This window comes from Danio rerio, chromosome 5 (genome assembly GCF_049306965.1).
Source record: "Danio rerio strain Tuebingen ecotype United States chromosome 5, GRCz12tu, whole genome shotgun sequence".
Taxonomy (NCBI): Eukaryota; Metazoa; Chordata; class Actinopteri; order Cypriniformes; family Danionidae; genus Danio; species Danio rerio.
Genome location: NC_133180.1, coordinates 7,599,379 through 7,617,424, shown reverse-complemented (window position 1 = coordinate 7,617,424; position 18,046 = coordinate 7,599,379). Strand labels below are relative to the sequence as shown.

Genomic DNA, 18,046 nt, shown 5'->3' with positions numbered 1-18,046 from the left:
AGATCAAAGCAGGTCTATTGTCCAGCGCAGAGCGCGTTAGTTGTGCACCTCACTTAAACATTGCTTAAGACACACAGGATGTACAGCAATACGCAAATGTCTTTACAAATAAAAAAATTAAAGAACTAAAATACTACAAAACATATTATTTTCTAGCCTACATAAATATAAAAACCATACTTTCATGCCTTCTTTATCTCAGGAGGCTTTTTCAGTTTATTCATGACAATTTGCTTTTGTATAATGTTATTATTATTAGCAGTATTATTTATTATATCCATATTTATATTTGTTTTATTAAAAACAAGCTGAGATTTGCCCACCTGTCAGGTTTTAAATCATATGGGGCACAGCATGTGTATTTGGATAAAACTCAGGTTTTGACCACACTTGGTTATTATTGTTCATTTATTCGTTTGCTGGAGGTTAGAACTGAATTTAGAAACAGTTTTGAAACTAATATTTGCGCTTAAAAAAACAAAATAAACGATGTATAGGCTAATAGATGTCTGTGCGTACCACACGTTTCCCTATCCATGAGAGTGAAAGTGAAAGTAAAGAATGAGGAGGCTCATTTCTCATACTCGCGCAGTAAATGCTCTGTTTAACTGTTTTCTCTCCAGTGAAGCGTTCAGTTTTTCTACTTACATAGTCTGCCATGTAAATAGTAAATGTGCTATGGCGTGACGCAACTGACTTTTAAAGGGAATGGGAGATGAGGCTCTGATTGGTTTATTCTAAAAACACACCTATAACTTAATAAGAAAATAAGCTCAACCCTGTTAGACCATGCGCCACGGCGTAAAGCGGATTTTTCCTTCCTTATATTAGCATAAGTGGATTCGGACCCGCCCTTAATGCTTTTGCGCCTTGCACTTTGGACTTTGCGCCTAGATCATCAAAATAGAGCCCAAAAAGTTTATAATTATTATTTATATTATTATATAAATATATTGCATAATTTTATTATAGTGTGGCTAAATCTTAAAAGCAGTATTTTAATCAATCCTTATTCAAGCATACTGTTATTCCACCATAATACCACTACTATTTGCCCATAAAGAAGTTATTTAATCATCTGTAAGTACTTGCGCTTTCACTTATGATGGTTGTGTGTGTGTGTGTGTGTGTGTACTGGTTTTGGTGGTTTACAAGGACACAAATTTTTATAATGATTATAAGCTAGGTATTACAACAATACGGTGGTTTATGAGAACATGCATTGAGTCCTAGTAATTCAAAACGCTTCAAAATCAAACTTAACAGGGTCTTTTAATTCAATTAAATTCAAAATTGTTTTCAGATTTCCTGTGAGGATCGGGTTTAGGGGTAGGGCGATATAATATGCGTTTTTTTACTGAATAAAATACATTACGCCTGTGGTGAATTCTCATAAAACACCAAAACCAACATGTGTGTGTGTGTTACCTTGATGTAGGCGCTGGGGTATATTTTGTGGACGGCGTCACCCGGAGCTCGTCCAGCCTCTCGGTCCAGATAATAACTCTGGACAAACACAGCGTGATCACTGAGACAGCGAACCCACACATCTCCTTCACCTTTACACTCCAACTGGACACCTTTACCAATGTGAAGCCTGAAAACACACAGAGAGAGACACACACAGATTCACTTATGTGCAGTTACGAAGAGAGAAGTGTGAACATTAAATATCAGAAGTGAAACGATATTTTAGGTATTTTATATAGCGCTTTTTAGGGCACTCAAAGCTATTTACACAATGGGGGGGCGGGGGGGAGGGATCTCCTTATTCACTACCAGTGTGCAGCATCCACCTGAATGGCGCGACGGCAGCCATTTTGCATCAGACCGCACACCACACACCAGCTGATTGGAGGAGAGGAGACAGAGTGATGAAGCCAATTATGATATGGGGAGGGTTTGGAGGCCATGATGAACAGAGGCCAGTGGGCAGATTTGGCCAGGATGCCGGGGCTAAACCCCTACTCTTTTTCGAAGGACATCCTGGGATTTTTAACGACCACAGAGAGTCAGGACCTCAGTTTAACGTCTCATCCGAAAGACAGCGCTCACTGAGCAGTATAGAGTCCCCGTCACTATACTGGGGCATTAGGACTGTTACGGCTCAGAATCTGTGCCTGTGTTTGTTTGTTTTTTTCTCTCTCCCTCCTTCTCTACCTATCATTTTCTTTAGGTCCGCCCAGCTCATCTACTTATTGGCTAAGCAAGATGCCAGTCATCATTACCATTTACGATGACATCATCATTGACCAATCACAAGCAGACTTCCCCACTTTAAAAGGAAGCCGGTGCAGTCGAAAGCTAGCTTGCTTTTTGCTTGCTCACTGTTGTGTTTGCTGTGTTGGTTGACTGTGTGTTTTGCTGGATGGCTAGATTGTGTGAGTTTCTTGTGTTATGTGTGTTACAATCATTTGTGCTTGAATCGATCTTTAAAAGTGTTCTAATTGTGTTTTCTCCCTGATTACCAGATATACGACATCCATGGGATTCGAGGAACAGGGTAGATGTCACGTGACCTACATGTTGCTACACATAGGAGATACCAATGTATTATACACACTAGTTTAGAAGTGTGCGCCACTAATTGTAAGTTTTGTTTACGTTTGTGTTTAGAAGTGTAGTTTAGATGAGCGTAAAAACGCTGAAGACTTTTTTCTTTCTTTCTTTTATTAGATAGTATAGAGATTGTGGTATCTATTTAGAGTTGTATTTTTTTATATTATTTTTCTTTTCTTTGGCGCCACTTTTGTTCCTCCTCCCCTTTATTACAACCATTTAGTTATTCTTGTTCTCTTTATTTTGTATATACTTTGTTTATCATTTATCCACTTTGTAAAATAACTTATTTTGGCATATTTGGTTGTTTGTCTGCTCCATTGCCGCCACCATTCATAAGGAGTCATAAATTTTAAATGTTGCGTTAACCCTAGCGTTTCCATCTTAAATAACCGTTACAAGGACCCACACAGACCGCAGGTTGGGCGCCCCCTGCTGGCCTCACTAACACCACTTCCGGCAGCAACCTAGCTTTCCCATGTGGTCTCCCATCCAGGTACTGACCTGCTGCAGCCCTGCTTAAGGCTGATTTATACTTCTGCGTCAAACGCCGGCGTATGCTACGGCGCTGACGCATAGCCCTTCGCCGTGGCCGTCAGCGTCGCTGACATGCACCTCTCAAAAATTGTAACTACACGTCGCAACAGCGCGTAGCACAAGCTCTGTGATTGGTCGGCTTGGTAGCACTGACGAGTCTGGGCGGGACCGAGAGCCGCGCGAATGGCGCGAGCCTGATGCAGCGATTGTTTACAAGTGTGGAGTCCTTTGAAGGAGCTCAGATGGAAAGTTTTGTTTTGTGTTTACCTCATAGTTAAAGTTGTTGCACGTCCGCCGGTTCCTGCCTCAAAATGAGCGAGTTTGAGTCACTTGTACATCCAGCAAGTGTTCAGGAAATGCAAAACAGAAGCGAAGAAACTCGACACAGAGGAACATTTACACCTCACTGCCAACTAGCGTTTCGGAAGTGTTAATGTAGACCAACAGAGACAGCGCGCAGAAGTATAAATGCACAGCCACGCGCGTTGCCTGCGCCGTGGGTTACGGCGGTCACTTGACGCAGAAGTATAAACCAGGCTTTAGCTTCAGTGGGCGACCATGTGAGAGTTGCAGATAGCTAGCTGCCGGCGAAGTCAACACAACACCGCAAAACAATATCAAAATCAACAGCCAAGTGACCATGTCATGATTCAACATATATTTATTAATTTGCAGACAATCCATCCAAACAAAAGTGTCAAAAAATGGGTTAACAGTTGAAACTGGAAAATAAAATGATATATAAGAAGTTATTTCCTAAATGTTTAACAAAACAATTATTATTGCTATACAATTACAATCACGCGCTCCAGGATTTTGCAAGTCTAATGGTCTTTTTGAGATATAAATAAATGAAACATTTAACAAACACAAGAATTGAAGCAAATGATGTGATAAATTTTGAAGAGCATATTTAAATTGTAAATTGGAAGCTGGGAGGATATTTCTACAGAGGACTGGATGAAGACATGCGAGGAAGCTCAATCGCTAACAATGAACACTCGTCAGAAACTGTTACTGGTTAATGAGGATTTACATAACTCCAGTTTTATTGCATAAATATAACGGAAATATTGCAGATACTTGCTTGAGATGCAGGGACCATAATGGAACGTTGTATTATTGTATATGGGAATGTAAAGGAATACAGAACTTTTGGAAAGGTGTAAAAGAAATTATAGAAAATATTCTTGAGGTTAATATACCAATGTCTACTGTTGTATCTTGAGTTAATAAAGGTAACTCAGAGCCAAACGTTCATGCTGGTCATTTGTTGGGACACCACCACGACAATAGAGTGGAGGAACTATGACGTCAATTTGTATGCAAAAACCCGGAAGCGAGTTAGCATTTTAGCACTTCCGGTTCCCTCGTCCCAAAGTCAATAGGTTTTTTGAATGGGGTTTCAGTAAAATCGCTTAAATAAGGTCCGTGGCTGACACCAACTCAAGATACTTTCACGTTTTGTTTTACGACATAAAACACATCAGTTACAGCACACTCTTCAACTTTTAAATCGATTATGCTTCTTTAAAAAGACGGTTGCTATCAAGTTGCTAAATGGAAACTACAGGCGGCGTCGGGACATTATACGTCATCGAGCTGATCTGGTCTGGAGCGCAGCTCGCTTGTGTTGGGCATTTGGATTTGTCTGTGATTTAAGTATTTTCATGAATAGTATTTTATAGTTTTTTGTATTATTCTAATTGAGAATTCAGATTGTGTGTAGATAATTCCTTCACATGTAAAGGCTGTTGAGACAGACTAATTTGTTGATAATTTATTTTAATTAAACAATGTTATGAAGATACTGCTCACCAGTGCAGCCTGTTTCTTTCCTGCTCTCTGTAATGCAAACGTGTGAGTAAATGTGTAAAAATACATGCATGTTAACTGTCATTTTAACGTGATCAAGTGATTTCTCGTCTTTTTTTCTTCATCTGAACACATTTAACTGCAGTTTTTACACTCCTCCATAAAACGTTCAGCAGATGTGACTGTATGAGCTGCTTTTCACTGTACTTCGTGACAAAAAAGGAATATTGAATATTGCTCTGTGTCCATGATGATGGAACTTGCAGGCATTTGATTGACTTGTTTCTCCTCACGCCCCATTTCTGTCGTTTGTTTAAGGTAAGCGGGCTGTGTGCACGCGAGCGATACACTTATTTAAATATGTCTCATAATAATACTATATAGGCACTTTTATACACATTTTTAAAACTTTCACAACAACCGCAAAGCAAAACAGATGTATTTCCCACGTAAAAACGATCCAAAAGGCACAAAGGTCTATGTGTGTTTGCGTATTTATTTGTTTATAATATATAGTGTGGATTATAATATAATATACAGAGAGATTAACTCTTTGTCATGGACATTATTTCTAAAAAATAAGCTTGATAAGTCGTCTGTAGCAGGGTGGGGCTGACGTCACTGACGAGCACCCTGAGGGCGCTGTAGTCCGTTTATAGCCTAATGTTAGCTTTTCAAATCTTGCGTTTGCATTTAAGATCCAAAAGTGCTCAAAGTTGTATTTTCGTGTGAGGATTATCCGGCTGAACAAAACGTGTAAGTGTAATGAACCGTGTTTGAACACAGAGCTTATTATTCACAATCTTCGAAAACCCTATGGGAAAATCCTATAGGGATTTTCACGAGGGAACAGCAGCCGATTAGCCTACAAAGTGACGTCATAAGCTGCATCCCAAATGGCACACTATACACTATGCACTCATGCACTATGTACTTATGCACTTACACACTCAACAGGATAGTACATGTATGTAGTGTTGTCCCAAATGGCACACTAACGTTTTTTTACTAAACGTAAATTCAAACCGTTTCCCTGATGACGTTAGACGGTCGCCAAATCAGTGAAATAAACAACCCAATTATCAAATAATACCTGCCGTGAGTATTGCCGCATTCACCATCGGGAGGCGCAATAATCACTCTCGTAGGAGAATTTTGCTTTCACCATCCAAAATAAATAAAGTTATCCAACATGTGCGTCCGATAGCTCCGCCCCTTCCGCTACGTAAGCAAACCTGTGGTCGTTGAGTGCGTGAAGTGTCCATCATTACACACTTCATTTTAGCTGCTGAATGAGTGCATCATCCGGGTAATTAAAGTGCCCTTATTATTTTTAGAGTTTTCAGTGTGAACACACTACTTGAATGTGTATGTGTACTTGAAAATGGCGTAGAATAGTGCATAAGTATGCGATTTGGGACGCAGCTATAGTTCCTCCACTCTGTACACAGCAAACTGGTAACACACCTGCTGGTCTTCTTCTCAGCCCCTTTATATACTGCACACACCATCAAGTGACACATCGCCCCCTACTGGACAATATTATTATGCCATATTACATCTACTTTAATTTTTTTATTTCAGTTTTTATTTTATTTTAGTAGTAGAAGTAGAAGCAGTAGAAGTTGTTGTATTAGTTGTAGCAAACGCTATAGTAGTATCAGTAGTGGTAGTCGTTGAAGTACTATCAGTATTAGTAGACATTGTAGTAGTAATAGTCGTGGTTGTGGCTGTAGTAGAAGCATTAGTAGTTGTAATAGAAGTAACTTTCTGTAGTAGTAGTTGGTGTAGCACTTGTGATTTATTATTATTATTGCCAGTTATCATTACTGTTGTCTTTTCTTTCTTTTTACTTTCATTTTTACTATCATACATTAATAAGCATTGTTGTTATTCCCTACCTCTGACTATGTTTTATTTATATCTGTGACACTTGCTTCATTTATTGACTGATATTGTTCCTTATGTATGTACTCTGACCTGTCCACCAAGTTACCTTTACATGCATACACACACACACACTCACACACGCACATTCACGCACATACCAGTACCTGACTATATTGCTGTTGTTTTTGTTTCGTTGCTTTGTATTTGTTTTTTGTTGATGTTTTCTTGTATTTGTATGATTTTTGCATATTCTAAAAAAAAAAAAATATATATATATATATATATATATATATATATATATATATATATATATATATATATATATATATTTTTTTTTTTTTTTTCATTTATGTCCCAAGGAGATCGAGTTAAAAAAGACGGAGCATATATTTATGAATATTTGTATTCTACAAGCGAAACGGCTTATTTCTTTAAATTGCAAAAGTATATGTGCACCAACTATAGGCTGCTGGCTGAAAGAGATGGTAACAAACATGACAACGGAAAAAATAACTTATATGATAAAAAATGTATACATAATTGTTGATAGAGTTTGAGGACTTTTTATGTTGTTCTTAAAGGTGGTGGATTTGGAAATGTGTTACTAGAAGATTAGTAACAGAGGTGATGTTGTATTCTGATGTAAAATCCTGAGAAGCCTTTTGTTTTGTTTGTTCATTTGTTTGTTTGTGTTGGATCTGGCACATGGAAATGTGTATGTACGTGTTAAAGTATAATAAAAAGGAATTGGGGGGAAAAAAGAGCGTTCACATTAAATCATACATTTTTAAGCCACAAAAAAATATAAAAAACAATAACAATAAAGACCCTGCAAAATCCTGGGGGACTGTGCAATTATTTCTCCTTTTTTTATATACTTTATTTTTATTTCTTTTAAGGAGAGAAGAAAAAAAAAAAAAAAACAAGGGGAAAAAAATACAAGAAGTAGGTTAAAAAAATAAAATAAAATTAAGTAAATAATACAATAAAACACCAGAACTTAAATGAACGGTTGACAGGTCACATATTTCCTTACAGGTCACATGAACAAATACATATATAAATCAGATTACACTCTGTAAAGGCATAAGTACAATCCATTTCTCCCAATATTGCAGGTATTTGTTCATTTGTAGTTTTAGAGAAAAAGTCATCCTCTCCATATTTTGAACATTAGATATGATATTCAACCATTCAGATTTTGTAGGGGGTTCCAGTTGTAGCCACTATCGAGTCAAAGTTTTCTTACTGGTTGCTAGGAGTATTTTTAATAAGTACTTGTCTTTTACCGTTAAGTTGGCTGCAATATTTCTCAGATAAATTGTTGAATTTTTTCTCCTTTTGTTTACAATTTTTCTCAAATACATGTGAATGATTGTCAGTATTTCAGTATTTTAAAATCATACTGAATCAGACAAAACGTGAAAGAGAAATTCAGGAGTTTGTGTTGGTTACTGTTCAAATGTTTTTCCCAAACCGTGACACTCCAAAATAATTTTCACACTTAATAAAAAAGTACATTTTATCATTTATTTCATACCGAAGCACTCCAACAAAATAAATCCAGTTATTCTAGAGTGAATCAATTATTTGCAAACAGAGCTCAAATGTCCTGTATTTTTCCCATTACAATATACAGCTGATGTCAAAAGTATGTGAAACTGAAATTCTTTTAAAATATTTCTCAAGTGTTGTTTAACAGAGAGAAGATTAACTAGGGTAATTGTTAACTAGACAAATCAGGATGATTAGGACATACCTGTCAACATTGGGATCTGGAAATAAGGGATACGTCCACCATAATAAGGAATTCCTCCCAAAAAAAAATCCCCAAATTACTAAATATGCTCATTTGGTTTCCTTGTAAATAAACAGTTAAATTGTGAGTAATAGGTTTTAAAATTATGATTAACAAAAGAAAAAATAAATATATACATTAGCAGACAGTTCAGCTTATTAAAATGAATGGCTGTTATAATGAAATAGAATCAAGCTATCAAATCTCATTAGCCGTTTCTCCACTGTATAACTTACACATTCTGATTAAAGAGCAACGGATGAAATTTAATTTTTTCGTTTGATTACATTAAATAACAGGTGTCACTTTAAAAATGCACACATCTAACATTATAATGAAAGCATTTAAACTGCTTTCCTAACTTTTTATCCTCATTTAAGACAAAATTAGTTGTGTTTGGGAAAATAAAAACACCAAGATCGACATATTTATATGTTATTAGGGACCGAGCACCGAACGGTGCAAGGCCCTATTGGAATTGCTCCGTTTATTATTAGGGACCGAGCACCGAAACGGTGCGTAGGCCCTATTGGAATTGCTCCGTTTATTATTATTATTATTATTAGGGACCGAGCACCGAACGGTGCAAGGCCCTATTGGAATTGCTCCGTTTATTATTATTATTATTATTATTATTATTATTATTATTATTCTTTTCCGGAATGAATCGCGATTTTGAGGGGCTAAACATGCCCGAAAACTCACGGAACTTTGCACACGCCTCAGAAGTGGCGAAAATTTACGTTTATTATGGGTCTCGGAAGTGGGCGTGGCAAAATGACTCGACAGCGCCACCTAGAAAAATTAAACGGACGAGCCCCCGATCCACGAATCACGCACATGCACGAAAATTGGCACACACCTCAAACATGCCAAAACATACGAAAAAGTCTCTTGGAGCCATATCTCAAATCCAACAGGAAGTCAGATATTTTTAACTTCCTGCAGCGAAAAAGTGGCATTTTTGCCATTTCCAGGCGTTGTATTTTAACGAACTCCTCCTAGGGATTTTATCCGATCAACACCAAAATTAGGTTTTGTCATCTAAAGGCCTTGGCGATGTTAAATTGCGAAGCTTTAGAGTTTTCGTCGATGGGTGTGTCCGTGGCGGCTTCGCAAACTTTGACGATTCGCCACAAAACAGGAAGTCATTATAACTCAGTGATACATTATCCGATCTGCCTCAAAATTCACACGCTTGATAAGCGTCCTGACCTGAACACGTTTACATGCCACTATCCAGATACAGTTATAGCGCCACCTGCTGGCCACAGGAAATGACATGTTTTACAGTGTGACAAACTCCTCCCACAAACTTTATTGTACCAGCACCAAATTTGAGTGGTGTTATCTGAAAGCTCTAGCGATGATATATTGTGAAGATCTAGAGTTTTCGCAGAGGGGCGTGTCTGTGGCGGCATGACAAACCTCAACGCTTCGCCATGGAACAGGAAGTCCTTATAACTCAACCACACCAAGTCCGATCAGCCTAAAACTTCACATGCTTGATAAAAGTCCTCTTCTGAACACATCCCCATAACAATAGTGAAGTGGGCGTGGCAAAATGACTCGACAGCGCCACCTATAAAAATTAAACGGACGAGCCCCTGATCTACGAATCACGCACATACACGAAAATTGGCACACACCTCAACCACGCCAAAACATACGAAAAAGTCTCTTGGAGCCATATCTCAAACCCAACAAGAAGTCGGATATTTTTAACTTCCTGCGGCAAATAAGTGGCATTTTTGCCATTTCCAGGCGTTGTATTTTAACGAACTCCTCCTAGGGATTTTATCTGATCGACACCAAAATTAGGTTTTGTCATCTAAAGGCCTTGGCGATGTTAAATTGTGAAGCTTTAGAGTTTTTGTCAATGGGCGTGTCCGTGGCGGCCTCGCAAACTTTGACGATTCGCCACAAAATTGGAAGTCATTATAACTCAGGCATGCATTATCTAATCTGCCTCAAAATTCACATGTTTAATAAGAGTCCTGACCTGAACACATTTACATGCCAATATCCAGATACAGTTACAGCGCCACCTGCTGGCCACAAGAAATGTCATGATTTACAGAGTAACAAACTCCTCCCACAAAATTTTTCGTATCAGCTCCAAGTTTGGTTGGTTGTTATCTGAAAGTTCTAGCAATTACATTTTGTTAGGGTCTGAAAATTTCACAGAAGGGCGTGTCTGTGGCAGCATGACAAACCTCAACGCTTCGCCATGGAACAGGAAGTCCTCATAACTCAACCACACAAAGTCCGATCAGCCTGAAACTTCACATGGTTGATAAAAGTCCTCCCCTGAACACATTCACATAACAATATTGAGTCACAGTCATAGCGCCACCTGATAGCAGAAGGTAGTTTGGCTTATAACTCAGCCAAACAATGTCCGATCTGCCTGAAAATTCACAGGTTAGATGAGATGCCTCTCCTAAAGACATCTACATGCCGATCTTGAGTCACAGTTATAGCGCCACCTGCTGACAGGAGGAAGTTTTGCATAAATCTGTGATTTTTCTCAGGTTCTTTATATATATCGGCTGAAATTAATATTGTTCGCTGTTCTCTGTTATCCTGAGGCTACCGGGCGGCGGTGAGCCTGGGTGCGAGGTCCCTATCATCGCTGCTTGCAGCTTTAATTAGGGACCGAGCACCGAACGGTGCAAGGCCCTATTGGAATTGCTCCGTTTATTAGGGACCGAGCACCGAAACGGTGCGTAGGCCCTATTGGAATTGCTCCGTTTATTATTATTATTATTATTATTATTATTATTATTATTATTCTTCTCTCCAATGAATTGCGATTTAGAGGGGCTAAACATGCCCGAAAACTCACGCAACTTTGCACACGCCTCAGAAGTGGCGAAAATTTACGTTTATTATTGGCCTCGGAAGTGGGTGTGGCAAAATGACTCGACAGCGCCACCTAGAAAAATTAAACGGACGAGCCCCCGATCCACGAATCACGCACATGCACGAAAATTGGCACACACCTCAAACACGCCAAAACATACGAAAAAGTCTCTTGGAGCCATATCTCAAACCCAACAGGAAGTCGGATATTTTTAACTTCCTGCGGCGAAAAAGTGGCATTTTTGCCATTTCCAGGCGTTGTATTTTGACGAACTCCTCTTAGGGATTTTATCCGATCGACACCAAAATTGGGTTTTGTCATCTAAAGGCCTTGGCGATGTTAAATTGCGAAGCTTTTGAGTTTTCGCCGATGGGCGTGTCCGTGGCGGCCTCGCAAACTTTGACGATTCGCCACAAAACAGGAAGTCGTTATAACTCAGGCATGCATTATCCGATCTGCTTCAAATTTCACACGCTTGATAAGAGTCCAGACCTGAACACATTTACATGCCAATATTTAGATACAGTTATAGCGCCACCTGCTGGCCACAGGAAACAGGTTACAGGTTACAGGGTAACAAACTCCTCCCACAAATTTTATCGTATCAGCACCAAAATTGGGTGGTGTTATCTGAAAACTCTAGCGATGATATATTGTGAAGATCTAGAGTTTTCGGAGAGGGGCGTGTCCGTGGTGGCATGACAAACCTCAACGCTTCGCCATGGAACAGGAAGGCTTTATAACTCAACCACACAATGTCTGATCAGCCTGAAACTTCACATGGTTGATTAAAGTCCTCTCCTGAACACATCCACATAACAATATTGAAGTGGGCGTGGCAAATAGACTCGACAGCGCCACCTACAAAAATTTAACGGACGAGCCCCTGATATACGAATCACGCACACGCACGAAAATTGGCACACATCTCAAACATGCCAAAACATACGAAAAAGTCTCTTGGAGCCATATCTCAAACTCAACAGGAAGTCAGATATTTTTGACTTCCTGCTGTAAAAAAGTGGCGTTTTTGCCATTTCCAGGCGTTGTATTTTAACGAACTCCTCCTAGGGATTTTATCCGATCGACACCAAAATTGGGTTTTGCCATCTAAAGGCCTTGGCGATGTTAAATTGCGAAGCTTTAGAAGTTTTGTCGATGGGCGTGTCCGTGGCGGCCTCGCAAACTTTGACGATTCGCCACAAAACAGGAACTCATTATAACTCAGGCATGCATTATCAGATCTCCCTCAAAATCCACATGTTTAATAAAGTCCAGACCAGAACACGTTTACATGCCAATATCCAGATACAGTTATAGCGCCACCTGCTGGCCACAGGAAATGTCATGTTTTACACTGTAACGAACTCCTCTCACGAATTTTATCGTATCAGCACCAAAATTGGGTAGTGTCATCTGAAAGCTCTAGCGATGTTATATTGTGAAGATCTAGAGTTTTCGCAGTGGGCGTGTTTGTGGTGGCATGACAAACCTCAACGCTTCGCCATGGAAAAGGAAGTACTTATAACTCAACCACACAATGGCCGATCTGCCTGAAACTTCACATGATTAATAAAAGTCCTCTCCTGAACACATATACATGCCAATATTGAGTCAGTCATAGCGCCACCTGCTGGCAGAAGGTATTTTGGCTTATAACTCAGCCCTACAATATCTGATCTGCCTGAAACTTCACATGGTTTATTAAAATCCTCTTCTGATGATATCAACATGCCAATATTGAGACAGTCATAGCGCCACCTAGTGACAGAAGGAATTTTGGCTTATAACTTAACCACAAAATGTCTGATCAGCCTGAATCTTCACATGTTGGATAAAATTCCTTTCCTGAACACATCAACATAACAATATTGAGACAGTCATAGCGCCACCTGCTGACAGAAGGTGGTTTGGCTTATAAGTCAGCCTAACAATGTCCGATCAACCTGAAATTTCACAGGTTAGATGAAATGCCTCTCCTAAAGACATTTACATGCCAATATTGAGACAGTCATAGCGCCACCTGCTGGCAAAAGGAAATTACTTATAACTCAGCCAAACAATGTCCGATCTGGCTGAAAATTCACATGGTTGATAAGATTCCTCTCCTGAAGACATCTACATACCAATCTTGAGTCACAGTCATAGCGCCACCTGCTGACAGGAGGAAGTTTGGCATAAATCTGTGATTTTCTCTGGTTCTTTATATATATCGGCTTAAATTAATATTGTTCACTGTTCTCTGTCATCATGGCGCTACCGGGCGGCGGTGAGCAAGGGTGCGAGGTCCCTATCATCGCTGCTTGCAGCTTTAATTATTATTATTATTATTATTATTATTGTTATTCTTTTCCGGAATGAATCGCAATTTTGAGGGGCTAAACATGCCCGAAAACTCACGGAACTTTGCACACGCCTCAGAAGTGGCGAAAATTTACGTTTATTATGGGTCTCGGAAGTGGGCGTGGCAAAATGACTCGACAGCGCCACCTAGAAAAATTAAACGGACGAGCCCCCGATCCACGAATCACGCACATGCACGAAAATTGGCACACATCTCAAACATGCCAAAACATACGAAAAAGTCTCTTGGAGCCATATCTCAAATCCAACAGGAAGTCAGATATTTTTAACTTCCTGCAGCGAAAAAGTGGCATTTTTGCCATTTCCAGGCGTTGTATTTTAACGAACTCCTCCTAGGGATTTTATCCGATCAACACCAAAATTAGGTTTTGTCATCTAAAGGCCTTGGCGATGTTAAATTGCGAAGCTTTAGAGTTTTCGTCGATGGGTGTGTCCGTGGCGGCTTCGCAAACTTTGACGATTCGCCACAAAACAGGAAGTCATTATAACTCAGTGATACATTATCCGATCTGCCTCAAAATTCACACGCTTGATAAGCGTCCTGACCTGAACACGTTCACATGCCACTATCCAGATACAGTTATAGCGCCACCTGCTGGCCACAGGAAATGACATGTTTTACAGTGTGACAAACTCCTCCCACAAACTTTATTGTACCAGCACCAAATTTGAGTGGTGTTATCTGAAAGCTCTAGCGATGATATATTGTGAAGATCTAGAGTTTTCGCAGAGGGGCGTGTCTGTGGCGGCATGACAAACCTCAACGCTTCGCCATGGAACAGGAAGTCCTTATAACTCAACCACACCAAGTCCGATCAGCCTAAAACTTCACATGCTTGATAAAAGTCCTTTCCCGAACACATCCCCATAACAATAGTGAAGTGGGCGTGGCAAAATGACTCGACAGCGCCACCTATAAAAATTAAACGGACGAGCCCCTGATCTACGAATCACGCACATGCACGAAAATTGGCACACACCTCAACCACGCCAAAACATACGAAAAAGTCTCTTGGAGCCATATCTCAAACCCAACAAGAAGTCGGATATTTTTAACTTCCTGCGGCAAATAAGTGGCATTTTTGCCATTTCCAGGCGTTGTATTTTAACGAACTCCTCCTAGGGATTTTATCTGATCGACACCAAAATTAGGTTTTGTCATCTAAAGGCCTTGGCGATGTTAAATTGTGAAGCTTTAGAGTTTTTGTCAATGGGCGTGTCCATGGCGGCCTCGCAAACTTTGACGATTCGCCACAAAATCGGAAGTCATTATAACTCAGGCATGCATTATCTAATCTGCCTCAAAATTCACATGTTTAATAAGAGTCCTGACCTGAACACATTTACATGGCAATATCCAGATACAGTTACAGCGCCACCTGCTGGCCACAAGAAATGTCATGATTTACAGAGTAATAAACTCCTCCCACAAAATTTTTCGTATCAGCTCCAAGTTTGGTTGGTTGTTATCTGAAAGTTCTAGCAATTACATTTTGTTAGGGTCTGAAATTTTCACAGAAGGGCGTGTCTGTGGCAGCATGACAAACCTCAACGCTTCGCCATGGAACAGGAAGTCCTCATAACTCAACCACACAAAGTCCGATCAGCCTGAAACTTCACATGGTTGATAAAAGTCCTCCCCTGAACACATTCACATAACAATATTGAGTCACAGTCATAGCGCCACCTGATAGCAGAAGGTAGTTTGGCTTATAACTCAGCCAAACAATGTCCGATCTGCCTGAAAATTCACAGGTTAGATGAGATGCCTCTCCTAAAGACATCTACATGCCGATCTTGAGTCACAGATATAGCGCCACCTGCTGACAGGAGGAAGTTTTGCATAAATCTGTGATTTTTCTCAGGTTCTTTATATATATCGGCTGAAATTAATATTGTTCGCTGTTCTCTGTTATCCTGAGGCTACCGGGCGGCGGTGAGCCTGGGTGCGAGGTCCCTATCATCGCTGCTTGCAGCTTTAATTAGGGACCGAGCACCGAACGGTGCAAGGCCCTATTGGAATTGCTCCGTTTATTATTATTATTCTTTTCCGGAATGAATCGCGGTTTTGAGGGCCTTACCATGCCCGAAAACTCACAAAACTTTGCACACACCTCAGAAGTGGCGAAAATTTACGTTTGTTGTGGGTTTTGGAAATGGGCGTGGCAAAATGACTCGACAGCGCCACCTAGAAAAATTAAACGGACAAGCCCCCGATCCACGAATCACGCACATGCAAGAAAATCGGCACACACCTCAAACATGCCAAAACAAACGAAAAAGTCTCTTGGAGCCATATCTCAAACCCAACAGGAAGTCGGATATTTTTAACTTCCTGCGGCGAAAAAGAGGCGTTTTTGCCATTTCCAGGCGTTGTATTTTAACGAACTCCTCCTAGGGATTTTATCCGATCGACACCAAAATTGGGTTTTGTCATCTAAAGGCCTTGGCGATGTTAAATTGCGAAGCTTTAGAGTTTTCGTCGATGGGCGTGTCCGTGGCGGCCTCGCAAACTTTGACGATTCGCCACAAAACAGGAAGTCGTTATAACTCAGGCATGCATTACCCGATCTCCCTCAAAATTCACACGTTTGATAACAGTCCTGACCTGAACACGTTTACATGCCAATATCCAGATACAGTTATAGCGCCACCTGCTGGCCACAGGAAATGACATGTTTTACACTGTAACAAACTCCTCCTACAAATTTTTTCGTATCAGCACCAAAATTGGGTGGTGTCATCTGAAAGCTCTAGCGATGATATATTGTGAAGATCTAGAGTTTTCGCAGAGGGGCGTGTCCGTGGCGGCATGACAAACCTCAACGCTTCGCCATGGAAAAGGAAGTCCTTATAACTCAACCACAAAAAGGCCAATCTGCCTGAAACTTCACATGGTTGATAAAAGTCCTCTCCTGAACACATCCCCATGACAATATTGAAGTGGGCGTGGCAAAATGACTCGACAGCGCCACCTATAACAATTAAACGGACGAGCCCCTGATCTACGAATCACACACATGCACGAAAATTGACACACACCTCAAACACGCCAAAACATACAAAAAAGTCTCTTGGACCCATAACTCAAACCCAACAGGAAGTCGGATATTTTTAACTTCCTGCGGCAAATAAGTGGCATTTTTGCCATTTCCAGGCGTTGTATCTTAACGAACTCCTCCTAGGGATTTTATCCGATCGACACCAAAATTGGGTTTTGTCATCTAAAGGCCTTGGCGATGTTAAATTGCGAAGCTTTAGAGTTTTTGTTGATGGGCGTGTCTGTGGCGGCCTCGCAAACTTTGATGATTCGCCACAAAACCGGAAGTCATTATATCTCAGGCATGCATTATCCAATCTGCCTCAAAATTCACATGTTTAATAAGAGTCCATACCAGAACATGTTTACATGCCAATATCCAGATACAGTTATAGCGCCACCTGCTGGCCACAGGAAATTACATGATTTACAGAGTTACAAACTCCTTCCACAAATTTTATCGTATCAGCACCAAAACTGAGTGGTGTTATCTGAAAGTTCTAGCGATGATATATTGTAAAGATCTAGAGTTTTCACCGAGGGGCGTGTCTGTGGCGGCATGACAAACCTCAACGCTTCGCCATAGAACAGGAAGTCCTTATAACTCAACCACACAATGTCCGACCTGCCTGAAACTTCACATGGTTGATATAAGTCCTCTCCTGAACACATCTACATAATAATATTGTGTCTGTCATAGTGCCACCTGCTGGCAGATAGTAGTTTGGCTTACAAATCAGCCCCACAATGTCTGATCAGCCTGAAACTTCACATGGTTTAGTAAAATCCTCTCCTGAAGACATCTACATGCCAATATTGAGACACAGTCATAGCGCCACCTGCTGACAGAAGGAAGTTTGGCATAAATCTGTGATTTTCTCAGGTTTTTTTATATATATCGGCTTAAGATATTATTGTCCACTGATTTCTGTCCTCCTGAGGCCACCGGGCAGCGGTGAGCCCGGGTGCGAGGTCCCTATCATCGCTGCTTGCAGCTTTAATTAGGGACCGAGCACCGAAACGGTGCGTAGGCCCTATTGGAATTGCTCCGTTTATTATTATTATTATTATTATTATTATTATTATTATTATTATTCTTCTCTCCAATGAATCGCGATTTAGAGGGGCTAAACATGCCCGAAAACTCACGCAACTTTGCACACGCCTCAGAAGTGGC

At 40.2% G+C, this 18,046-nt stretch overlaps 1 protein-coding gene across 4 annotated transcripts in view; it reads right to left on the bottom strand.

The window, feature by feature from the left end:
• The window catches only part of smad4b (SMAD family member 4b), a 59,925-nt gene that overhangs the window by 8,610 nt on the left and 33,269 nt on the right, over positions 1–18,046 (bottom strand). For all 4 annotated transcript variants that reach the window (XR_012406665.1, XR_012406666.1, XR_012406667.1 and 1 more), the window contains exon 9: positions 1,429–1,597. Coding sequence is in view for 1 of the 4 variants with exons in the window: in XM_073951913.1 (XP_073808014.1) it covers positions 1,429–1,597 (169 nt within the window). In the remaining 3 variants the exon portion in view is untranslated. The remainder of the gene's footprint in view (positions 1–1,428; positions 1,598–18,046) is intronic.